Source organism: Pseudophryne corroboree, chromosome 2 (genome assembly GCF_028390025.1).
Source record: "Pseudophryne corroboree isolate aPseCor3 chromosome 2, aPseCor3.hap2, whole genome shotgun sequence".
NCBI lineage: Eukaryota > Metazoa > Chordata > Amphibia > Anura > Myobatrachidae > Pseudophryne > Pseudophryne corroboree.
The window spans coordinates 46,973,965-47,000,294 of record NC_086445.1 but is presented as its reverse complement, the minus strand read 5'-3'; the positions used below and the strand labels follow the sequence as shown (position 1 = coordinate 47,000,294).

The 26,330-nt window shown below is 49.0% G+C and overlaps 1 protein-coding gene across 1 annotated transcript in view; it reads left to right on the top strand.

Annotated features, from left to right (window-relative positions):
• The first annotated feature begins 16,720 nt into the window (after positions 1–16,720).
• LOC134990002 (retinal guanylyl cyclase 2-like) overlaps positions 16,721–26,330 on the top strand; it is a 253,537-nt gene continuing 243,927 nt past the window's right edge. The window contains exon 1 of the mRNA XM_063950643.1: positions 16,721–17,424. Coding sequence (XP_063806713.1) covers positions 16,818–17,424 — 607 coding nt within the window. The 5' untranslated portion in view covers positions 16,721–16,817. The remainder of the gene's footprint in view (positions 17,425–26,330) is intronic.

Sequence of the window (26,330 nt, the reverse complement as noted above, 5' to 3'; positions counted from 1 at the left end):
CATAAGGAGAACAAGGGTTCAAGCGATCCTCATTGCTCCAGACTGGCCGAGAAGGGCTTGGTACGCGGACCTTCTGGATCTACTACAAGAAGAACCGAGGCACCTTCCTCTTCAAGAGGACCTGCTGCAGCAGGGTCCGTTCACCTATCAGGACTTACCATGGCTACGTTTGACGGCATGGAGGTTGAACGCCTGATACTAGCTCGAAAGGGCATTCCGAACAAAGTTATTCCTACCCTGATACTGGCTAGGAAAGGAGTAACGTCTAAACATTACCATCGTATTTGGAAAAAATATGTGACTTGGTGTGAGTCCAAGAGGTTTCCTATGTTGGACTTTCAACTGGGATGGTTTCTCCTCTTCCTGCAGGCAGGAGTGGATATGGGCCTGAGGTTGGGATCTGTGAAGGTCCAGATTTGGCCCTATCCATTTTTTCCAGAAACAATTGGCTGCCCTCCCTGAGGTTCAGACCTTTTTGAAGGGAGTTCTGCACATCCAGCCTCCCTTTGTACTGCCTACGGCGCCATGGGATATTAACGTGGTGTTGCAGTTTCTCCATTCTGACTGGTTTGAGCCTCTGTAAGAGGTAGAGGTCAAGTTTCTTACGTGGAAGGCTGTCACTTTGTTGGCCTTAGCTTCTGCTAGACGTGTGTCGGAGTTGGGGGGCTTTGTCGTGTAAGAGCCCCTACTTGATCTTCTGTGAAGATAGAGCTGAGCTCCGGACACGTCAGCAGTTTCTTCCGAAGGTTGTGTCGGCATTTCATATCAACCAACCTATTGTGGTGCCAGTTGCTACTGACTCCTCAATTTCATCTAAGTCCTTAGATGTGGTAAGGGCTCTGAAGATCTATGTGAAGAGGACTGGTCGTCACAGAAAATCGGACTCTCTTTTTGTACTATATGATCCCAAGAAAATTGGGTGTCCTGCTTCTAAGCAGACTATCTCTCGCTGGATCAGGTTCACTATCCAGCATGCGTATTCTACGGCGGGATTGCCTTGTCCTAAGTCTGTTAAGGCCCACTCTACTCGTAAGGTGGGGTCTTCCTGGGCGGCTGCCCAAGGTGTCTCGGCATTACAACTTTGCCGAGCAGCAACTTGGTCTGGGCTGAACACGTTTGCAAAGTTCTACAAGTTCGATACTTTTGCCTCTGAGGACCTGAAGTTTGGTCAATCAGTTCTGCAGGAGCCTCCGCGCTCTCCCTCCCATTCTGGAAGCTTTGGTACATCCCCATGGTACTAATGTGGACCCCAGCATCCTCTAGGACAGAGGTTCTCAAACTCGGTCCTCGGGAGCCCACACAGTGCATGTTTTGCAGGTCTCCTCACAGAATCGCAAGTGAAATAATTAGCTCCACCTGTGGACCTTTTAAAATTTGTCAGTGAGTACCTGCTGGGTCACCAGCAAAACATGCACTGTGTGGGCTGCCGAGGACCGAGTTTGAGAACCTCTGCTCTAGGACGTAAGAGAAAATAGGATTTTAATTACCTACCGGTAAATCCTTTTCTCGTAGTCCGTAGAGGATGCTGGGTGCTCGCCCAGCGATTCGTTTTCCTGCAGTTGTTATCTGGTTCTGTACAACTTTGTTGTTAGTTATGTACTGCATTGTTACTTGGTAAGTAATGTTTCAGCTGTTGCTGAAGTTTTTCAAGCTCGTTAGCTTGATGTGCCTTGTATGTGTGAGCTGGTATGAATCTCGCCACTATCTGTGTATAATCCTTCTCTCGAAGATGTCCATCTGCTCGGGCACAGTTTCTAGACTGAGTCTGGTAGGAGGGGCATAGAGGGAGGAGCAAGCCCACACTCTCAAACTCTTAAAGTGCCAATGGCTCCTGGTGGACTCGTCTATACCCCATGGTACTAATGTGGATCCCAGCATCCTCTATGGACTACGAGAAAAGGATTTACCGGTAGCTCGGCGTACACATGAGATCACACACTTGCACGGCGAATTTACACTCCCCCTTGGGTGCCAACTATCTGATTGCAGGACAGCAAAGTTAGCAGCCCAGCGATCAGGTCTGAATCACTCCGCGAGCACTCAGAACGTACTGAGGACACTCTCGGCAGATCTCTAGGTCGCAGAGGGCCGTTCTAGCCCCCTATAAGCCAAATGCAGGTGCCACGAGGTAGCAAGGTCCAGCGCCACCACTTGCCCACTCCTGGTTACAGCGCTGCATATTCATAAGCTCCATAATGCTAGATGGTGCTTTGCTATCAGATTTCTAAGAAACCGCCCTCACCAGAAACATTAGAAATAAACACGACACAAGTGGCTGGCTTTACAATTAGGTAATCAATTTATTTGACAACAAAAGAAGAGAGAGAGAAGAGATGGCGGCAGGCAGACCAGAATCAGACCCCATGCACCTCTGGCGGCCTCTATTGGTGACAAAGAAGGGGCAGCCTCCTGCCCAATGATGCACAGCTGCGGTGCTTTCCCCCTACTCCTTCATATTCTGCATAACGAATAACCCCTGTGCAGTGGCGGAACTAGCGAGCGGTGGGCCCATGTGCGACAAAATGCTTTGCCCCCCCCCCCCCCCCCCATCCCTCATCCCATCCAAGTCCACCCCCTCACCCCTGGAGAGGATCTGGTGAGGGGGACCTGCTCAGGGCCAGAGAAATGGATACCTAGCAACAGTGCCGTAACTAGACATTTTAGCACTGTGTGCAAGAAACGGTATTGGAGCCCCCCTACTCCATGCAAAACAGGGGCAGTGCGCGTCGAAGGCGCGCACAAAAATAGGGGCGTGGCTTCATGGGAAGGGGTGTGGCCACAAAATAATACCAATTCATATAACGGTGCACAGTAGTCTCCATTATTAAAATGACGCCACACGGTAGCACCACTACACTAGGTAGAGACCCTTTTACACCTTACGGTGGACAGATTCCTCTTTTTACACATTACAGCAGACAGCGTCCCCTTTTTACACATTACGGCAGATAGCGTGCCCCTTTTACACATTACGGCAGACAGTGTCCCATTTTTACACATTACGGCAGACAGCGTCCCCATTTTTACACATTACGGCAGACAGTGTCCCATTTTTACACATTACGGCAGACAGTGTCCCATTTTTACACATTACGGCAGACAGTGTCCCATTTTTACAAGGCAAGAGATGCAAACTAAATATAAAAATAAATAAATAAAATAAATATATATATATATATATATATATACTGTATATATATAATTGTGTTTATACATATGCAACATAATTAAAGACATTTAAAATAATGAATTCCTACCAGGGGCTGTTGCTGCACATAGGGAATGACCAGCAGCTCCTGCAGCAGCAGCATTTTATTACAATGCATGAGGACGTGTGGAGGAGGAGGCGCTGGAGATAGGAGGAGATAGGAGAGCGTTCCCTACTTTCAGCAGCAGCAGCAGCCAGTGAGACCAGTAAGGTTTGTATGAGGGAGGGACGGCACCTCCTCCCTCTCCGGCCGGGACCCCTCCTCCCCCTTCAGCCGAGCTGCCGCAGACGCTGACTGTAACACAGGCGGCGGGCGGCAGCGTAGCTGGTGCCCCTGGTCTGTGTTCGACACGGGCAGCAGGCGGGAGTGTAGCTCGCGGCCGCGGCGGCATGACACAATGAGTCATTGTGACTCATTGTAATGCCGGCAGCTGTGGGCCCCTTGAGTGAGGCGGGGCCCCAGTGCAGTGCACTGGCTGCACTGCCAGTAGTTCCGCCCCTGCCCCTGTGGCCAGATGGTGTCACTCTCCCCCGGTCAGGGGAATCCTGCTGGTAAGGATAGAGTACCAACTGTGCTCCCTACTCTGCCGATCTGCTGTCCCCTCTCACGTCCCCCACTTGCTCCTCTTCTCCGCTTTCACCATTAGAATGTAAGCTCTTCCTTATGCTTGCGTTTTCTTTGGCTACCGTACCGTGGAGGCCATTGGCGTTTCTATCATGGGTGCAATGTGTGCAGTGCACACGGGTTCCTGGGTCCAGGGTGGGGCCCCACTGCACCCACGTTGTTTATACTTACCTCTCCGGAGTCCCACGACTAGCATTACAGCTGCTGCATTTGCAACAAAAATCCATCCAAATATGGCCGCCGCACAGGCGCAGTTCAAAATTTGTCTTCGGACCATGGCAGGCACTATGTTTCTTGAGACCTGCGCATGCGCTGTATACTCTGGCTCGATGCCGGAGCCTGCAGCGCAGTGGAGAGGAAGGGGCCCACCCGGAATCGGCACACGGGCCCCCTCCTCTCTTAAAACACCCCTGGTGGAGGCGGCATGTTTTATGTATATCCTAAATTCCCCACTGCCAGCGCTGCGGAGCACTATGGCGCCTTACAAATCAACTATTCATACATTATATTAATAGTTTATTATTATTTGAATATCAATAGTCATATAAACAGATAACTAAATATTGCTAGAAAAATGTATGAAATATTTATAGACGTAATAAATCAATATACATTATTCACTAACATATTCAGTTCCCGCACCGGTGCTCGCTGCTTAAATAATTTCAAAATAATATTGTTCTGAATTATTTAGTTCATAAATATATATACACACACGCAGAGTCCGTTACTATGAGATACTTAGTTTGTGTATACAGAACTAAACAACTGAACATTCATTATTTACTTGCAGGAGATGATGCACGCTCCATAATAAAGTATTTAATAGTAAAACAAGATTACAAAAAAAACAGAGTGGCGCAGAGTTAGTGTAGAATAAATTGTGGGGATTAGTTTTGTGAATGCCAGAAACAATGTAAATTTGCATCATCCTGGCACCTATGCCTGCCTACGCCTGGATGGGCATAGCAGGGTTTTACGGCTCCCTTTGCTGGTCTCCTGAGCGATGACATCATCACGTCATGTTGAATGGGCAGAGACGTCAGCCGCTGGGAAACCCAGCACTGGGGATGCTCTGGGGGGCTGTAGAGGATGCATGCACCCTGCTAGCCAGATGCAAGGGCTGGGGGGCAATTACGGTGCAGCCCACAAAGCCCTATGCCCTGAGTGATGGCAGCATGTGTACACCTCTAGTTACGGACCTGCCGTATAATAATGGCGCTAGTAGACTGGGAACAATCTACATATACACACGAGCAAGCTGTATTACTTGTGTGATGTCAGGACACCTGCAAGTCCAGTAGTCAGGGCCGTCTTAACAGCAGTGTAGGTCCCTGGGCACAGCAGTGCACTGGGGCCCCTACCCATCCTCCAGCGGTAGGGGTGGGGGTGCTATCAGAGGCAGCTTTGATGTCCCACGGGCGGTAGGAGCTGTTCTATCTTCTGCTCAGCATGTAGGACCTGGAGCAGTAATTTTTGCTAATTACTCCTTTACTGCACAGATGGCGCGGGAGGGAGAACACTAAACTGTAGAAGGGGGCATTGGCCTGAATGAAGGGCCCTGGTACATGACTTCCAGGGTGGTAGGGGGTGTTTAATACATAGGGTGGGGTGGATAGTGGAGTGGGCTTAATATTCATAATTTTCTGGTGGGAGGGCAGCTTGCTTGACTACAGATATCTCCAGTTCCTGGAAATAGATTTCTTAGCTTTGAATGGAATAAAAAAAACTAGAGTCCTACCTTTCAGGAGATACTGGGGACTTTGGGACCAGCGTTCAAATCTAACTCTCTCTGCACATGTTACGTCTATCCAACCTGCAATGCAGCATGGTTTTGTCCATTAGTGTGCTTTTTTGGTTTGCTAACTAACCTGAATAAGGCCCAAGATGCCGAGAAGTTTCTTTAACACCCCGGGGTTGACGGGTATGTCTAAGAAGTTGAAAGAGGTATCACAGGTGTTGGGTGGCTATGTGACGCACCTTTCCCCTAAAATATTTCTCCCCGTACCTTGTTCTGTAGTACTTTGCTCAGAGAGGTAGGATAAATTGATACGAAACAGGAGTGAGTCAGCAATTCCAACAGGATGTCTTTTTGTAGAGCCACAATGAACTCTGGATTGAGGGTGATGATTGGTTAATTGGCATAAAATATTGAATAATCACAAGAAGAATTGGGGATCAAAAGAAGATAAAGAGAAGACGATTGGCTACAGTTCACATCACAACAGATGATTAAAAAATTCATGACAATCAATTGAATCACAGATATTGGCATATTATAATCACAATCTATAATGTGGTAATGAGAAGAGTAATGAAAGACACACATTTCAATAACAATTACTAAATTTCTATCTTTTCCTAACCAATGTATAATGATCTTTACCAGCAAGTAACATTGGAGCTCTTGTAGAATTCTGTGCTGCCACAGTGTTGCAATGCTATTGGCACACAGACATATAGAGAATCCTGGGTTGTATAATAATGTCAATATATGACAGTTTTGTTTTAAAAGAAGATGTAGCTAGCAAAGGGATGGTAGTGTCTCCTGACAAATATAACTCAATTGGCAATGCGGGTCTCTTGGTTAAATAAATAAAGCCAGTCTCTTCCAGTTAAAGGGTCTTACTTTCAGTTGCACCAATAACTCTCTGGTATCCCAACAATGTTAAAGCAGGGGGATGGTTACCTACACTGACCCCTCAACAGGGACTTACTTGTGGATATGGTGCCATGCTGTCTGTGCCCTTTACACTGCACAGTGTGTGACAACTTGGATACTTCGGCTGGGTGCGTGGTTTGCCCGGGGCTTAGGTCACAATCAGTCTCAATGTACTCACTCAGAACTCTATGACAGAGGTATTCAGGGCCGTATTAAGCCTTGGGGGTGCCCGGGTCACTTAAGGCAGGGGGGCCCCAATTGAAGGTAGGGGATGTATATTAAATTGTGCATACCTCCCAACCTGTCCCATTCCAGGTGGGACAAAATGCACTCTAGCTGGACTACCCACTTAATATATGGTTGGCGTCACCTGTGTTGAACTATTTAATTGATAAAAAGGTACTTCAACACAGCTGATTGCAATCATATATTAAAAGGGAGGTCCAGGTAGAGAGCATTTTGTCCCTCCTGGAATGGATCATGGTGGGAGGTATAGATTGTGTATGTTAAATTTAAACCAATGGTGTATATTCATATTAACTAATAGTTTAATAATACCTGGATAGATCCACCTAATTGAAAGACAACTATTTTATAAACTTTTCTTGCAGTGGAACAAAGACAACTTAACCTTAAAAAAAATGATTTATCTTGTCACATGCAAGAATAGCAGCAGCCTCTGTACTACTTACACACTGGGACAGCACTCAGGAGGACTCTCTGTGTGTGTCTCTATCTCTAGACCCAAATGGTTTAGTTGCATAACAGTTTACACAGGACTCAGACACCCGGGCAGGGGGGAGGAGAAGCTGGGATCCCTGTGTCACTTACAGCTCTCTCCACTCTCCTATCTCTCCTCTGGTTAGAAAGCTCCGTCTGTAGCTCATGAAACATGATATTCCTGTGTCTCTGCCTGCACTGCATACTGTCCTGCTTGCATTCTGGCTGCTAGTTCTGCTGCTGCTTAAGAGGGAAAGCTAGTGATCTCAGTGTGCTCTGCCGGGGGGGGGGGGGGGGGGTGCCTGACAAAGGGTGGCCTGCGGAACAGTATGCCCTGCATCCCCCCTTAATATGGCTATGGTGGTATTCACTTGCAGGACCAGTTTCAGTAGCTCCTCACTGTTACAAGATGGCTGCGGCATCCGCACCATTCACCGGGCCTGATGGTGTCTGGTCTCTGGCTGCGACGTCTCACACCCGCTCACCCGGCCTCGGCTTCCCGGTAGAACCCCGCTGCTTCTACTCTGCGGTGCTGCTCTCACCACCCAGCTTGACCCTGCGGTTGGCATCCGTTCTCAGCTGCCGCTCTGCTCCTCACTCATCATGCGTCTAGCAGCTCCAGACACTCCTGCAGACTCCTCCTTCTTCATCCCACAAGGCTCCTCGCCTCCCAGCCTGCCTTGTCCAGGGTCCAGACCATGTGATCGGACCAGGGTCCACACTTAAGTCCTGCTGTGCCAGCACGTCCTCTTACTGTTGCGGTCCCGTAAGTAAACTTTAAAGGGGCACACACACATTTTCTAGGGTGCCGCATTTTCATCATTGCAGAGAGGACTTTGTAGTTCAATTGATGCCATATAGCAAATGCGTTTGTTGCACATAAAATAAAGGGTTTTACAACATGAGTGCCAGTGGGACATAAAATTGTTACTCCCAATAGATTGAGTAAAAAACTACAAATCTATCAAAACGCTGATTTAGGGGAAGATTTATTAACATTGTTTTTACTAAAATAATTTTCACATTATTTTAGTATCGTCTAAATGTAGTAATGAGGTTTTGGAGCAGTTTTCGTGAAAAACTGCTCCAAACCATTTGATTCACTTTTTTTTAGTAACCAGATTGCATTTCAAATACTTAGAATAGGAAATGTGATCTGACCAAATTGACAAAAATAATGTAAAAAACAAAATCCAGCAGCGAGCCCTGAGATAATAACGCTGTCCTGAGATGAGGGCTTACTGCGGATCATGTACTCCTGCACAGCTTTCTCCAGCTGGCAGAGAAAACTGTGCAGGGACCCGGCAGTGTGATCACCCTGTGTGCACAATGGACAAACAGGCTGATCACTGTGTAAAATGTTTATATATATATATATATATACACACCATAAAAAATGGCGCCGATCACCAGGACCTTTATAGAATCCAAAACCTTTCGAGAATCCAACAGAATTTAACTTGCCTTGCTTTGGGATCCGAGTCTGACGGGAAACCCCGAGCCGGAATCAGTTCCCGGCCGTGATCGGGAAGTTCAGGTTGGTGTGGTTCTCAGAGAACCTGATTCGCTAATCTCTAACATTAACATATACTATACAAAATATCAAATACGTATGATGTTGTCTTTTTTTTTCTGGTGTACAATAGTTATAAGAACTGTGGCCCTCATTCCGAGTTGTTCGCTCGGTAAAAATCTTCGCATCGCAGCGATTTTCCGCTTAATGCGCATGCGCAATGTTCGCACTGCGACTGCGCCAAGTAAATTTGCTATGCACTTAGTAATTTTACTCACGGCTTTTTCATCGTTCTGGCGATCGTAATGTGATTGACAGGAAATGGGTGTTACTGGGCGGAAACAGGCCGTTTTATGGGCGTGTGGGAAAAAACGCTACCGTTTCCGGAAAAAACGCAGGAGTGGCCGGAGAAACGGAGGAGTGTCTGGGCGAACGCTGGGTGTGTTTGTGACGTCAAACCAGGAACGACAAGCACTGAAATGATCGCAGATGCCGAGTAAGTCTGGAGCTACTCAGAAACTGCTACGAGGTGTGTAATCACAATATTGCGAATACATCGGTCGCAATTTTAAGATGCTAAGATTCACTCCCAGTAGGCGGCGGCTTAGCATGAGCAAATCTGCTAAAATCCGCTTGCGAGCGAACAACTCGGAATGACCTCCTGTATTTCAATAAAATTTTCTGCTGCGACCTCTTTTATTTCTCCAGTATCAGAAAGGTGGCGGAAAAGTGTTGGGCGTTCCTGGGTGGTGACTGGGAGATGGCTAGAATTGAATGCAAAAGTGGACCATTCAGTGGGCGTGTTATGGGAGTGTCGGGGGGCATGTCAATGCAAGCCGTACAGCCGCAGGTATAGGAGACAATGGGGGTCATTCCGAGTTGATCGCTCGCTAGCTGTTTTTAGCAGCCGTGCAAACGCTATGCCGCCTCCCACTGGGAGTGTATTTTAGCTTAGCAGAAGTGCGAACGAAAGGATCGCAGAGCGGCTACAAAATAATTGTGTGCAGTTTCAGAGTAGCTTCAGACCTACTCAGCGCTTGCGATCACTTCCAACTGTTCAGTTCCTGTTTTGACATCACGAACACGCCCTGCGTTTACCCAGCCACGCCTGCATTTTTCCTGGCACGCCTGCGTTTTTCCAAACACTCCCTGAAAACGGTCAGTTGACACCCAGAAACGCCCACTTCATGCAGTGCGACTGAATAGCTTCGCTAGACCTTGTGTGAAACTACATCAGCCGCTGTGAAAGTACGTCGCGCGTGCGTATTGCGCCGCATACGCATGCGCAGAAGTGCCTTTTTTTGCATCATCGCTGCACAGCGAACATTTTCTGCTAGCACTCAACTCGGAATGACCCCCAATGGACAGACAGAGACCTGTCTTTGGGCTGCTGCAAATTTCAATGGTGCAACCGATGAGTACTTATAAGGATGCACCAATTGGTATTATAGCATAAATGAAGGATAAAAGTGGCCACCTCTCTCCTTGCACATTTGGCTGTGTGGATGTACACAAAGGAAGCATTTTGTAGTGCCATTTTCACAAACTATCAGACGGGCGACCGCCAATAGACACTGGTGTATGCAACTCAGAATCAGGCACATGCAGTGATGGAATACCCCCTCATGATGTAACTGAGCTGTTGCTTATCATGCAGGCACCTGAAAGATCTGAAGGACAGGCAGCAATTGCAGCGACTGGCCTCACATTCCCTCCATATCCCATATAAACGGTGAAGTCACATTATTACGACCACCCGCTAATAGCCAGAGTAACCGCCGCGTGCAGCACAGACAGCAGCTAGACGGGCTGGGAGTGACTCCATAAGGTTCTGGTGGGTTGGCACAGGTTCATTGTGACAGTGAGCTGCTCCACTGTAGCGTGTCGGTCGTCTCACACACCTTCGTAGCCGACGTTCACCTCTCGCATCAATGGCACGTGGTGCTCCGCAGTTTCCATGTCGGTTATTGGCAATCAGAGCCGGCCCTAACCAATATGATGCCCTAGGCAAGATTTTGTCTGGTGCCCCCTATCACAGCCGTTAGTTCTGCAGGAGATGCCTGGCGTGAGTCAGCTGGCAGCTCTGCTAACGTCGGGCGCCTTTTGTTTATGAAAATGCATCACATTATTTGCATTACTATGTGGCTAGTATGCACAAGCAGCTTCTGCTGATTAAAATGATATGCAGCACGCCTATATTCTATGTGTGACTGTGGCTGTATCTGCATACGAAATGCTACATTACAGTGATTTCCAGGAAGACACTGCAACGTAGCATTTCGTATGCAGATACAGACACACAGAATATAGGCATGCCGCATATCATTTTAATCAGCAGAAGCTGCTGGTGCCCCTAAGCATACCAAATGCCCTAGGCAATTGCCTAGTTTGCCTATGCCTAAGGCCGGCTCTGTTGGCAATGGTGCCATTTGCCCTGTCACGATACACCATCACCGCAGCAGCACGCGGACAGGTCACAAACTGCGCTGTGTCAGAAATACTGCCACCCTTGGCCCGAAAGCTGATAATCATCCCTAATTGCAACTCAGATAAATCATCCCTTTTAACCATGACAGCAACGAGTGATATGTGTGCAGACGTCCTATCACACACCTTATATACCCACCACGCCAGCGCACGGCACGTGACTTACATCATGGGCTACGCGCTGCCAACAATCAGATGTAGGAGGTGGCCATAATAATGTGACTCAACCGTGTAACTGTGTCCCCCCATTACCCACAAGCAGGTTTGGACTAGCCCACAGGGGTACAGGGGAATCCACCGGTGGGCCCCTACTGCCTGGGGGCCCACCTCCTTCTCTAGGGATCAGGTTCCAGACTGTGCCCTTGAATTATACATTATACATATGTTACCTTATACTGGACTGTGGTGTATTTCTACAGTGCATTGCTGTTATTAATCTGGTACATTATCATGCATGCAGCAGCTGAATTTACTGTATATATTTATGAAGGGCCCCAGACATTGCACTCTCTAATGGTTAGTCAAACCAATGAGGCAGCAGGCCACACCCCCTCTGCAGACTGGTCACACCCCTAACATGGGCCCCTACCACTGCATTCCCCTGGTGGGCCCTACATGTCCCAGTCCGACACTGCCCACAAGGAAGGTCTATCATTGGCTTTTCAACCTGGGAGGGGTCACATGTTTCAGCGCCCTAGTTACAGCTGTTTCTCATGTCTGATGGCAAAAACCAGTCAGAAATAAAAATAATACATTAAAGTAATGGTGACAGTGCATATAGCATACCTCCCAACTGTCCCGATTTTCGCGGGACAGTCCCATTTTTTGGAGACTGTCCCGCTGTCCCACCCGCGGGCCACAGTGTCCCGCGGTGGGGGGGGGGGGGGCAGTTGGGACTCTCTGTCTCTTGCTGCCCTGCTTAGCAGAGCAGCGGTGAATAGACGCTGTGCGCATGCGCACAGCGTCTATTCAGGGAAGACAGGAGAAGAGGGGGCATGCCAGCAGCTCACAGAGCGCTTGGCATGCCCCCCTCAGTGACGAAAATGGGGGCGTGGCTAGCGGTCGCGGGTCCTCTCGAAGCCACACCCCTTTTCACAGGTAACGCCCCTTTTCGGGAGCGCGCGCTGCTTCGCCGTGCGTGTGTCCCTCCTTAGACCATAGGAAAGTTGGGAGGTATGATATAGGAATATAGGCCCTCATTCCGAGTTGATCGGTCGCAAGGCGAATTTAGCAGAGTTACACACGCTAAGCCGCCGCCTACTGGGAGTGAATCTTAGCTTCTTAAAATTGCAACCGATGTATTCGCAATAATGCGATTACTAACTACTTAGCAGTTTCAGAGTAGCTCCAGACTTACTCTGCCTGTGCGATCATTTCAGTGCTTGTCGTTCCTGGTTGACGTCACAAACACACCCAGCGTTCGCCCAGGCACTCCCACCGTTTCTCCGGCCACTCCTGCATTTTTTCCGGAAACGGTAGCGTTTTCAGCCACACGCCCCTGAAACACCGTGTTTCCGCCCAGTAACACCCATTTCCTGTCAATCACATTACGATCGCCGGAGCGAAGAAAAAGCCGTGAGTAAAAATACTTTCTTCATAGTAAAGTTACTTGGCGCAGTCGCAGTGCGAACATTGCGCATGCGTACTAAGCGGATTTTCACTGCGATGCGATGAAAAATACCGAGCGAACAACTCGGAATGAGGGCCTTAGTGTGACAGCCAAGCCAGAAAATCACAGCATTCTAAATCTCTTGCGGGACCCTTCTTCAGGGGTGCAAGCAAAGCTCATAATCATTTAAAACATTTTTGTGGTTTATACTACTATGGGTCTGATTCTGTGTGTGCTGAATACCCAAACATGTGCGGATCTCGTGTATACAGTATCTGCAAACTGCGCATTCACCATAGAAGGCAATCATGCTTTACGCATGCACCATACATGGACGGAGACTGAAAATGTGGATGGATTGAAATGTCAAGCTATTATTTTCTCCTATTGGTTTGGAATTGCTGTGTGTGCAATGTGCCGCTACAAGAGCCTTGCACAGCAGTCAGCTTTCACCTGGTGACACCTCTAGCTCTGTTCATCCCGTTTAGCCCTCCCTGTAGGGCTGTGTAGAACTAGACACAATGGCCACCATTTATCAAGCCTTGGAGAGTGATAAATAGCACAGTGATAGAGTATCAGCCACTCAGCTTCTAACTTCTATGTCACAGGCTGTGTTTAAAAAGTAACAGTTAAGAGCTGATTGGTTGGTACTTCATCAAATTTGGGCCAATGGTGGTCATTCCGAGTTGTTCGCTCGCTGCTATTTTTAGCAGAATTGCTAATAGGCTAAAATCCGGCAGTGCTGAGCATGCGTATGCATCGCAGGGCGCACGTGCTAAGCAAATTTACACAAAACAATGCTATTTTACTCACGGGCGAACTAAGCTTTTCAGTCGCACTGTTGATCGGAGAATGATTGACAGGAAGTGGGTGTTTCTGGGTGGTAACTGAGCGTTTTCCGGGAGTGTGCTAAAAAACGCAGGCGTGCCAGCAGAAAACGAAGGATTGGCTGGAGAAACGGGGGAGTGGCTGGCCGAACGCAGGGCGTGTTTGTGACATCAAACCAGGAACTAAACGGACTGAGGTGATCGCAATCTAGGAGTAGGTCTGGAGCTACTCAGAAACTGCAAGGATATACTTAACAACAGAATTGCTAATCTTTCGTTAGCAATTCTGCTATGCTAAGATACACTCCCAGTGGGCGGCGGCTTTGCGTTTGCATTGCTGCTAAAAGTAGCTAGCGAGCGAACAACTCGGAATGACCACCAATGTGTATTGTTCAGCTGCATAATAGCAACAAACAATCTGTTCATAATCCATACTGACTGAGGTGTATTTTTAGACTCCTTAGACTAAGGGGTTGCCGGCTGCCGTTATAGTAATGTACAGTGTCACGGACACCGGCCGCCCCACTCGCCGGATACACCAATCCGAGAGTTGCGTCAGTGCCAGTCAACGCTGCCACCAGCAAAGACTTTACAACGTATTATGGACATTGCAGGCGTCTTTAGCTTTACCTGTAACCACAAATCTCAATATCTCATGAAAAAATAGGTAACATGTACTTCACTTGGCTTGGGTTCAACAACACAGTAGTCAGAACTAAAATTATATATTTATTCTAATTAAGAAATATCTTCGGGTTTACAAGGGTAAAAAGATTACAAAGAATATAAGGGGTTTTAGAAAAGATATACAGGTTACTAGCAGTCTCAATAAACAAAAAGGGGATAAAGACAATAAGAACCTAAATACTCTTACGTAGTGCATTAAGTTCTGTGTGAGGAAGCTTCACAAGAAAGTAGACATCCATTCGGGCATTTGCAGCCACTTCCATCAGAATGAACAAGGATCTATCAGTGATTCACGTAGTTATAGGCCCCCAGGCCCCTCAGCACATCAGCCCCCACCTCTTGGAAACGATAACCCTTACTCTGCTGGGCCCATTCATATCCAGCAGTGGAAGGTCACTCTCCTTGTAATATCTATAGAAGGCCTGTGATCTGTGTCACATCTTCCTAAGGATGAAGTTGAAGCTCCAGAGGTTTATGACGCCAGTCAGGAAATAGGGTTTCTGAATATTCCTTTCAGGCAGGGACATTTGTCACACTTCCCTGGTCTGTTTACAGAGCTCTCCTGTTGACATAACAAACTAATTGGGCTAATCAGAACCTCAATGTCCAGAGCTTGGCAATGGTGGTCATTCCGAGTTGATTGCTAGCTGCATTCGTTCGCTGTGCAGTGATGGGGCAAAAAAAATGGCACTTCGGCGCAATGCACACGCGTGAAGTACTATTACAGCGAACTATGTCGTTTCACCAAGGTCTAGCGAAGCTTTTCAGTCGCACTGCTGGCCGCAGAGTCATTGACATGAAGTGGGCGTTTCTGGGTGTCAACTGACTGTTTTCAGGGAGTGTTCAAAAAAATGCAGGCGTGCCAGGAAATACGCAGGCGTGGCTGGGCGAACGCAGGGCATGTTTGTGACATCAAAACAGGAACTGAACAGTCTGAAGTCATCGCAAGCGCTGAGTAGTTATTGAGCTACTCTAAAACTGCACAAAAATATTTTGCAGCCGCTCTGCGATCCTTTCGTTCGCACTTCTGCTAAGCTAAAATACACTCCCAGTGGGCGGTGGCATAGCGTTTGCATGGCTGCTAAAAACTGCTAGCGAGCGATCAACTCGGAATGACCACCAATATCTGCTTTGTACACATGCTTTTGATGTAGAAATGCAATCCCCTTTTACAACGTCATATCAGGGTCCCCAGCCACATATAATTCATACTTTTGACTATACACAACTCTGAGGTCAGCTCACAGGAGAAATTATGATATTTCCCTGACATACAGTGATTGACAAGAGGGCCTCTCCACTGGATAGGGTTAGGAGGACAACCGCTAGAATACAAGATGTAATACATTCTACTCATTACATCCTCTGACAAAGTACTTATCTTCATTTGTAATCTAAAAATGTGCTGATTCATATTTTCAACCCCAGAAACAAATGAAATGGTAATCTTGATGTCTGATAAGCTATGCTCATGTTAGAATTGATTTTAACAAGATTTTTCAGCTCGCGCAATGGACTGTTTCCAACCCAGCAGATTTAACCCTTTTGTCTCCAGCTGCAGAACTTCATTCTTTTACTGCATATCGTCAATCACTGCTAGGCAGTGGCATTTCAAACTAGTTTCCAGAACATTGTGTACAGTATGTGTGTGCAGGGGAGGTGGATGCGGTTCTGGTATGAATGGTTGACCATGTTAAGGTAGACAGTCATTAGGTCGACCACTATTGGTCGACATTGACATGGTCAACATGGACAAATAGTCGACACATGAAAATGGTCGCCGCATGACATGTCGACATGTGAAAAAAGGCGACATGGGATTTTGAACTGTTTTTGGTGTCATTTTTTCTGTAACATGACCAGGAACCCCAATTAGTGTACCCCATCCCCTTGCAGGGCTCGCTTCGCTCGGTTACTATTCCCAATCATAGTCCACGTGGATGGTAAAGTATGAAAAAGTTAAAAATATATGTTTTTATTTTTTTAAAAGCCATGTCGACCTTTTCATGTGTCGACCTGTCATGTGTTGACCATTTCCATATGTCGACCATTTGTCCATGTTGACCATGTCAATGTCAACCAATAGTGGTCAACCTAGTGACTGTCGACCTAAGTTGGGTTGACCTGCCAAACGTATACCGGTGGATGCTGCTGAGATGAAAAAAGAGTGGATAGATGGATTACTGATTGCAGTTTGCCATCTACAGGTGTGCTGTAGGTCAAAGTAAGTTGCATGCATTGTTTTCTGTTATTAAGAATTTTATTTACATTTTTGTTTTGCAGATAATACCGGGATTATAGATTCATGGCCTACAAAGGACTTTAGCTTGATGTAACAAGCTATAAAACAATGTTTTATCTCTTCACAAATCTTGGAGACTTCTTGTTGCAGAGATCAAGACTCCAAGGTCCACATCGACTCCGAACACAGATACCTTCAAGAACGTTTCCCCTTCATGTGGTTGTTTGGTGCTTTCTAATGGGACCACTCATGGAGGTACAGGGCGTGAACTTTACAGTGGGCATTGTCGGTCCCTGGAAATGTGATCCGCTCTTCTCTAAGGCCTTGCCGGAATTAGCTGCGCATTTGGCAGTGAGCAAAATCAACAACGACTCCTCACTGGAACTCAAACACAAGCTGGACTACAAAATCCTGGAGGAAAACTGCGAAACGGCTAAAGCATTGGTGGAGTTTGCCGATTTCGATAAACTGTCATCTGCATTTATAGGTCCACAGAACCCAGGGTACTGCGACGCCGCATCGCTTTTGGGCAAACACTGGAACAAAGCAATATTTTCTTGGGCTTGTGTAAACCATGACTTGGACAATAAAAATAGTTTCCCCACATTTGCCAGAACTTTGCCAACTCCCATCAAAGTTTTGTATCAATTTATGAAATATTTTAGGTGGGCTCATGTTGGGGTTGTATCCTCTAACGAGGATATATGGGTGGACACAGCGCAGAAAGTGGCTAGTGCTCTAAGAAATCAAGGACTTCCTATTGGTATTGTATCAAATATGGGCTACGGAGATAAAGGTATCAAAGCAACATTGACAGCTATAAAGGAAACTCATGCTCTCCGAGGTAAGTGGAACTCTACACATTTAGGGCGGGATGTACTAAAGCAAAAATGCGGTAAAACCCCCGAAAACGGGGGTTTTACCACATTTTCATATTTACTAACACCCTACAGATGCGTTTTCGGTGTCCAGGGTATCGCCATCTCTGGATGGCGATACCCTATAGAAGCCTATGGGCTACTTTTCGCCGGCCGCCGCAACCCGCTGACACCGCCACAGACGCCGACCCCCCCTCTTCCTCCAGGTTGCCCTGGACCCGGAAGGTAGTCTTCTCCTCCCCCTAGCAACGCAGCCGGACGTCCTTCCGGCTGCAGGGGGGAGGAGGAGGCGCCGGGGGCAGCCTGCTGCTGCTTCCCGGCGTCTAGCCAGTGAGGGGACTCCTGGGAGGTGACAGAGACCCCCCGGCAGGCCACCTAACAGGTATCGCGGGGGGCCTCCGTCACCGCATCGCGATGTTGATCGCATATGTTAGTACATATGCGATCAACATCGCTGCGGTAACCGGCGAGGGGCGGCGATGTATGTTTATACATCCCGCCCTTAATGGCCAAAATCTGGGTTAATATGAAATAATATTGAATAGATATTAGTAGCAGGAATATGTTGTTGGATTGCAACTTTAGGGTAGATGTATCAAGCCGTGAAGATAGATAAAGTGAAGTAGTTGACCAAAGCAATCAGTCCCAATTCTCATCCAATCCAACCTCCAACCAACCAGTTAGTCAGACATTGGTAGAGTGTGTACACTCACAAGACTTTTGGTTTCATCCAGTCCAGGTTAGATGGTCTTGTCAAAAGATTTTTAAACCTAATAAAAAAAAACAGGAGACCAGATTGCCAATCGCTGACCAGTATAGATGTGTGTACAGTATGCTCTTTAGGATGGTCTGTCCAATTCTTCTCCCAATTCATGCCTGACAAAGCTTGGAAGAGTGTGTACCACCTTTTGACAGATGGTTTCAGCAAATGCAAAATTAGGCAGCTGTTTAAGCATAGATTGGATGTAGAATATGGGACCAGGTTTCCAGTAGGATTGTATAAACAAATTACTACCTTGCTTTGGGTAACAAAAATCCTAGTCAAGGCCCTGGATTGGCCAATGACTGGCACAATGTTAGACGAGAAGAGATCATTTCCAGGCCCTCCTCATCTTGTGGCCCTGTGCCTCCAGTATGTCTGGCTCTGCCTTTTGTGAATGTCTCCTTGCAGAGCTAATTCCAAGTCTTTTCTCATTATGGGCGGGATGCATGCATCCCGTCACACTTCACAAGCATAACTAGTAAGAGCTGTCCTTTGCGATAGAAAGACCCGATTTAGGACCATGGAGTCCTTCTGCACATGCATTGATTGACGCACTCCCCAAAGGGGGTGCTGGGAGGGATACGATTGGATCCATATCAGGGGAATCACGGAATGAAGCTAATAGGCTTCTGTAGGGCAACGCTATCTAAACATGGTGTTGCCTGCCGTATCCAAGCCCCGGAATGTATTGCATTCTGGAGTTTGGTGCATATGGGGTATATGGCCAAACCTCCAAAAACTGTATTTTCAGAGGTTTGGCTCCATTTTTGGCATTTTATTAAAGGTGCTAGATGAATCCCTGAAGCTCGATCAGCCTTTATTTTGTTGCCCAGCAATCTGATAGAAGGCAAAGCCCAATACCCTTAGTCAGGCATAGTCTCACAGATATCCAGATATTACAGGTTACTCCTTCTGTCGTCATCTTCTCTTTGTGCATACTGTAGTCAATATCTCCTCAGATCTAGTCAAGTGCCCCTGATGAGGTTAAAAACTTTCACTGAACCTACAAACGTCAATTTGACCCATTCCATTGAGTGAGAAGTGTCTGCTCCTGAACTGAGTCCTTACTGTTTTCATTAATTTATCTTGTTACTATTAATTAATGAACTAATGTAGAAGTCTTGTTTTACTGTATATCAATGAACTAGGTGATTCATCGCACCCTACTGGCGCTCCCCACACCGTCGCAAGGCGCTCAGCCCCTTTAACCCTTGTACGCCCTTGGGGCGTGCAGTATTTTTATTATATGGAGTATTGCCTCCAATCATAATTTTGTGAGTGGTTAAATATTGCAGGGACAAAGGGTGTGGGATGGTTAAGGGGCTGTAGCCCCTTGCGATGGCGTGAACAGTGCACGCAGGACCTGATGAATCACCTAGTAGGTGCTGTGGTTGGGGAAGTGGCGGGTGCGTGGGAGATGCGGAGGGGCGATTGCCAGGGTTGCCGCAGGTGGGGGAGGGTGTCGGTAGTCACCGCGGGTGGGGAGGGGCAGGTGCAGGGGTGCTGTGGGTGGGGGAGGGGCGCTTGCAGAGGGTACACGGATGGGGATGGGGTCAAGAGGTGGTGCGGGTGGGGGAGGGGCGGGTGCAGAGGGCGCGCAGATGGGGGAGAGGTTCCAGAGGTGTTGCGGGTGGGGGAGGGGATATGTAGATGCTGTTGGTGGGGGAGGGTCGGGGGCGACAGATGAAGGAGGGGGTCTGGAGGAGCTGTCTGTGGGGGAGGGGTGTGTGCGGGTGGGGGGGGTGCATTTGGGGGAGGGGTTGTAGAGGTGCTGCGGGTGGGGGAGGAGTGGTTGTGGGGTGCCACGGATGGGGTCTGTAGATGATGTGGGTGGTGGAGGGGTGGCTGTGGGTGGGTGGCAAATGGGGGAGGGGGGCAGGAGGTGCTGTGGGTTGGGGGGGTGGGAGGTGGAGGGGTGGGTGCAGACGGGGTGCTGTGGATGAGGGAGGTGGTCGGGAGATGTTGCGGATGGGGGAGGGGTGAAAAAGTGGGGGCCATAGATGGGGGATGGGTTCCGGAGGTGCTGCGGATGATGGAGGGGCGGGGATGGCGCAGGTGAGGGAGGGGCAGATGCGGGGCTGTTGCGGATGGGGGGGTTATGGAGGCGGTGCAGGGGGTAAGGAGTGGGTGCGGGGGTGCTGCGAGTAAGGTAGGGGGTCGCGAGGCGCAGTGGGTGTGGGAGAAGCAAGGGTGAAGCGGCTGGGGGAGTGGCAGGTGCGAGGGTGCGGTGGATGGGGTTAATAGGTGCTGTGGGTGGTGGAGTGGTAGGTGCGGAGGGGGTGTGGTTTGGGTGGGGAGGGTGCGGGTGCTGGGGGTGTGGTAACGGGTCGGAAGGCGCGGAGTTGATGCGGGTGGGGCAGTAGCAGGTGCAGGGGTGCCACGGATGGGGTCCATAGTTTCTGTGGGTGGTGGAGTGACGGGTGCCGCAGTTTGGGTAGGGGTCTGGAGGCGGCATTGGGTGGGGGAGGGGTGGGGGAGGGGGTGCCGTGGGTGGGGTCCAGTGGTGCTGCGGGTGGGGGAGGGGGTGAGTGCTGGTGCTCTGGGGGTGGGGGTGCTGCAGGTGGGGAAGGTGTGGATGTGCTGTGAGTGGGGTAGGCGGTCAGGAGGCGTAGCGGGTGGGAGAGGAGCAGGGTTAACGCGGGTGGGGGAGTGGCAGGCGCGTGGGTGCTGCGGATGGGGCGTGGGGTCCATAGGTGCTGCGGATGGTGAAGTGGCGGGTGCCGCGGTTTGGGAAGGGGGTGTGGAGGCTCCACGGGTGGGGGTGGGGCAGGTGCGGGGGTGCCACGGATGGTGGTGGTATCCAGTGGCAATGCGGGTGGTGGGGGGCCATGGGTGGAGGAGGGGCAGGAGTGGGGGTGCTGTGGGTGGGGGAGGGGCGGGTGCGTGGGTGCTGCGGGTGGGGAAGTGGCGGGTTCGGGGGAGGGGGGACCCAGGGTGCTGCGAGTGGGGTAAGGGGGCAGGAGGCGCAGGGTGTGAGGTCAGAGCTGAGTTGATGTAGGTGGGGGAGTGGCAAGTGAGGGGGTGTCGCGGTTGGGGGATGGGGTCCATACATGCTGCAGGTGGTGAAGCGGCGGGTGCAGGTTGTTGTGGTTTGGATAGGGAGTCTGGAGGCACCACGGGTGGGGGGGTGGCGGGTGCGGTAGTGCCGTGGTTGGGGGTCCGGTGGCGTTGCGGGTGTGGCATTGTGGGTGTGGGAGTGCGGATGTCGGGGTAGGGGGGACTCAGGGGGTGGGATGTACTAACCTCTGCCGCTGCGGTATCTGACTTATTGCGTGTGTTCTCCTCGGTAATAGGCTCGCCGTCCGCTGGTAGGGAGGTATGGGCCTAGTTCGGTTGTGGGATGGTCTTGTGGAGTGCATTGGGTGTTGCACGTGGGGTGAGGGGTTTGTTTGGAGTAGTTGTGGGTGTGCGTGGGTTGTGTTTGTTGTAGTGGTGTGAGAGTTAGGGGTTCGTGGGGTGTTGGGGAGGGGTGTAGGATGTGCAGGGATGGGGAAGGGTGTGTGTGTGTGGGGGGGGAGTGTTTGTGTGTGTGAAGGAGAAGAGGGTGGGGTGGTGTGTGGAAAAGTGGAGGTGTGCCTCTGGGGTGTATGGCTGTAGCAGATGTGGGTAGTGGGGACTCCCTGCCTGTGCAGTGACCTAGTCATTTGGCTGCCGGAGGAGGGAGCTCCCGCTCAGCAGCACTGTGGCTGGAGCAGTGTCGCGTCCTGGCTTAGGGCGGGTGCACCTGGTCTGGCCTCCACAGTGTGTGCCTGGCACCGGGGATGTGAATGGGGGTGCCGGCGCGCGTGTTCCCGGAGTTGCGGGCTGGCTGTAAGGCGCGCGGCATAGTGGTGTGGCCGGAGCGGTGCGAGGTGGCAGTAGGAGGGAGCTGTGTATGTGCGGCGCTGGGGATCGGTGAGTGTGGTGCTCCGTCCCGCTGTACCTGCTTGTCCCCTGCTACCGTCCTGCGCGAACACCCACTTGCTAGATAAAGGTAGGGGGTGAGTTGGGGGGTGCATAAGGGAGGGATTCCTCATTGTGGGGTGTGGGTGTAAGGGGGCCAGGAAGTTGTGTAGCTAGGAGAGGTGCGGCGGGCATCCAGCGGTGCTTGGAAGTCCCCATCCGCATAGCCTGTGTTCCCCTCCCTGCTGCTGCTGGCTGGAGCTGTGTGTGGTGCTACTGGTGTCTCTCCCTGCAGATGCTGCTGACTCCACCCAGCTCTGTGGGAAATACAGTTCAGGTGCATGAAAGGGAGGGGGTAGTCTGAGCTAGAAATACATTGGGGATAAACCCCTGGTGTCCCCCAGCACACTAAGCTTTTATAAATCTCCCCGATAGGCCGACATTTAAATAATAATGTCCATTTTTCTTTTTATTAAGGTATAATTAAATATGCAGCCTGCCCATCTGAGCTTTCAGTCTAATTTGTGGTGCTTATCATACGCTTAGGCAAAGCCACTTACAAGTAGACAACACAAGAGGGGAGATGTATCAAGCCTTGGAGAGAGTTAAAGTGGATAAGTTGCTTCTGTCATTTCGTAGGGGTTGGGTATGGGATACCGGCAGTAATGGTGCATACACACTGAGCAATTTCCCCCCTGCCCAGCGATGTCAGCGGGGGTGAACCGTTCATCTGCTGGTAATCCGGACAGGGGGCTGCAAGCTGCAACTAAACCAACCCTAACCCTCCCTTCATGCAGTCTAACCCTAACCTCCCCGGCCCTCGCAGACTAACCCTCCCAGACATACTTCTATTTGGGAATAAGGGCGGCTGTTGGGATTCTAGCGTCGGCATTCTGACCGCTGGGATTCTGTACGTCGGGATGCCAACTAAATCCCATTTCATATGACTGTGCTAGATAAATGACAGCCGATTGGCAAATTTTGGGCAACTCCTTCACTTTTTCCCTCTCTCTAAGGGGACTATTTATTAACATTATTTAAGTAGCACCTGAATGTATTAAAGGTCATTTGGAGCAGTTTTCATCAAAAACTGCTTCAAACCCTTTAATTGTAATTTTTTAGTAACCCACATCGCATCCCCCTATACTTATAATGGAAAATGCGATGTGGCCGAATTTATTTAAAAACATAATGTGAAAAATCTCTTAATTGTGCCCTGTGATATTATCGCCAGCTCAGGCTGGCGGGATCACAGGGCAACACTGTGATATGCAGCCTTTGCCCGGCTTCAACCGCAACCGATGGACACACAAGCTGATCACCTTTAAAAAAATAAATAAATCATAATTGCCTTTGTCAGGAGCCGGCAATTGGTGCTCCGGTGAACGCTGCTGGGCACCGGGCCCTCCGTGTACTGCGCTGTGACCCCTGTGCAGTAAAGTGATGCTGCAAAGCGACAGCTTATTTTACAGCACCGGGGCTCACACACAGCAGCAGAATCTGGTAGCCTCCTGGAGCAGGGGACACCGGCTCCTGGGACTGGTAAGTATAATACGGGAAGGGGGGGGGCGCTCTTTTTGTATTGAACGGAACCTAATTCATGACATGAACTTTAGATATTTGATAGATTGACAATCTCTGACACTGTGTCGGAGATTGAAACTCAATGTAACCTTTGGCTGCAAAATACTTATTTTTCTTCCAATGTCTTTCTCCCTTAAATGCCAAAACTGTCCGGAGCGATGCCGACGCAATCCACAAAATAAATAGATGCCAAAAAATATCCCTAGATCACTGAAAGTGAAACGAATCAGGACGTCATGTAGAGGTGTCAAGAAGAAAACCGAAACAGGAATATGAGCCAAAGGGGGTATGGGACTCCAGGTCGACAATAAAAAGGTCAACACACCTTAGGTCAACGCCAATTGGTCGACACACCTTAGGTTGACATGGACAAAAGGTCAACATGAACAAAAGGTCGACAGGAACAAGGTCGACATGGAAAAAGGTCGACATGAGTTTTTTATGTTTTTTTGGTGTCATTTTCTTTGTAGAGTGACCGGGAACCCCAATTAGTGCACCGCGTTCGCTCGCCATGCTTCGGGCATGGTGCCTTCGCTCAGCTCCGCTTCGCTCGGCACAGAGTACCGTTCCAATCGTAGTCCACGTGGATCGTTAAGTATGAAAAGGTTCCAAAAATAAAAAATTTGTGAAAAACTCATGTCGACCTTTTTCCATGTCGACCTTGTTCCTGTCGACCTTTTGTCCATGTTGACCCTTTGTCCATGTCGACATAAGGTGTGTCAACCAATTGGCGATGACCTAAGGTGTGTTGACCTTTTTGTTGTCAACCTGGAGTCCGGATACCAGCCAAAGGACAGTCAGTGCACCAAGGAACCTCATTCTCTATGATATTAACCTGTTTTCATAGATTTTGCAATTACATTTACACTCTGGTGCTTTATTACATTTCATTTGTACCAGTCATTCAAATATAAGATTAAAGAGCACAAACTGATTAACCCCTGAGTTACAGTGTGCAGTTTCTATCACCTCTCCCTCTTCACCTTTAAATCCCTACCATTTAGCTTATGGGCCAACCAACGTATGAAAGGTAGAAAGGCATTTTTTTTTAATGGAAATAGAGTTTTCCAGAGACTGTGCTAGATAAATGACAGTTAGAAGCTCATTGGCTGCTTTGGGTACATTATAACTCTCCAAGATTTGAAAACGCTTCCCCAAGACTTGATACATCTATACTTGAGTCATTAAAGCGGAAAACCCAGGCGGTTATCAGTTTGTGCTGTCGGTAAGTTCTCCAAGAAGCCTAATTATAGAAGTTTTGTGGTGGAACTTGTGCTGTACGTGTCTCATAAATAATCAGCTGCCAACACAGTAATAACTAAAGATATAATTTGTTCCGAGTGCCTAGTCCACGTAGCGCAACATATAAAGTATACCTATACTCCCCACATTATACAGTATATCAGTACAATTCTCAGTCTTCTCTCAATAAAATACATAACCAACGTCGGCTCCTGTTTACATTTAGTAGGAGGGCTGTCACTGCCCCCATGCCAGGGAGAGGAGAGGAGACAGCCATCTGCCAGCCCCGGGTACCAGCACCTGTGCTATGGATCCGGCAGCCAATAGAAACCAGGTATGATTTGGCTGCGCCAAAGGAGGGGAAGCCAGCTCTCTGCCTATCACAGCCCGGTCTGGCAGTCCCGGAGGGAAGGAACACCTTCCAATTGGGCTGCCTTGCTGTGTGTCTGTGACTGACAGGTAGGACGTCCAATAGGAAGTCACTTCCAGTCACAGTGAAGCCAGTGCAGTCACGGACTGCATCTGGCTTCACTAACACTGAGCTGGGTGGTGGATTTTGCCTGGGGAGGGCTGCAGTCCTGCAGCCCATAGGTAAAATCTGCCAGTGTACATAACTCTCTTTACATTAGAACTGATCTGTTCATTACTGCATGGTCACCGGAAGCATCTTACAAGTGTTGCCTCTTCCTGTACAGGATAGATAGATAGATAGATAGATAGATAGATAGATAGATAGATAGATAGATAGATAGATAGATAGATAGATAGATAGATAGATAGATAGTATATTACTGTTTAGATGGCACACCAAGGTTTAGAATCTCCGTTGCCCATATCACCACAGTACACCAAGGTTATATCCACACAAGAGCAGTACCACTGCTGTGCTGTTCTTGTGTGAACAAACACCTGGACTGTGCTCATTTCCACACTGCAGTAGGATCTATCCACCTTCAGGTAAAACATTCTTACCAACAAATTTGTCTTGGATGCTAGAAATAGCAACACCCACTCTAAATCGGTGCTGTGTGTGTGTGTTGGCACCACATTAGCAGCCTGGCTATGTCATCTTTCCTGGAGGCATACCTAGAGCCTTAGCCTGTCCTCTCTGTCCACCTCCACTGGAGGCATATATAGTGCCCTAGCCTGTCCTCTTTCCCCACCTACCCTGGAGGCATGCCTTGAGCCTTCGCCTATCCTCTCCCCAACGCCCTCTGAAGACAGTCCTCTCTCCCCCCTCCCCTGGAGGCATACATAGTGCCCTAACCTGTCCTCTCTCTACCCCTCCCCTGGAAAAATACCTTGTGTAATAGCCTGTCCCATCTCCTCCCCTGCCCTGGAGGCATGTTTAGTGTTCTAGCCTGTTCCTCTCCTCTCCAGGATGCATGTCTAGTGCCCTAG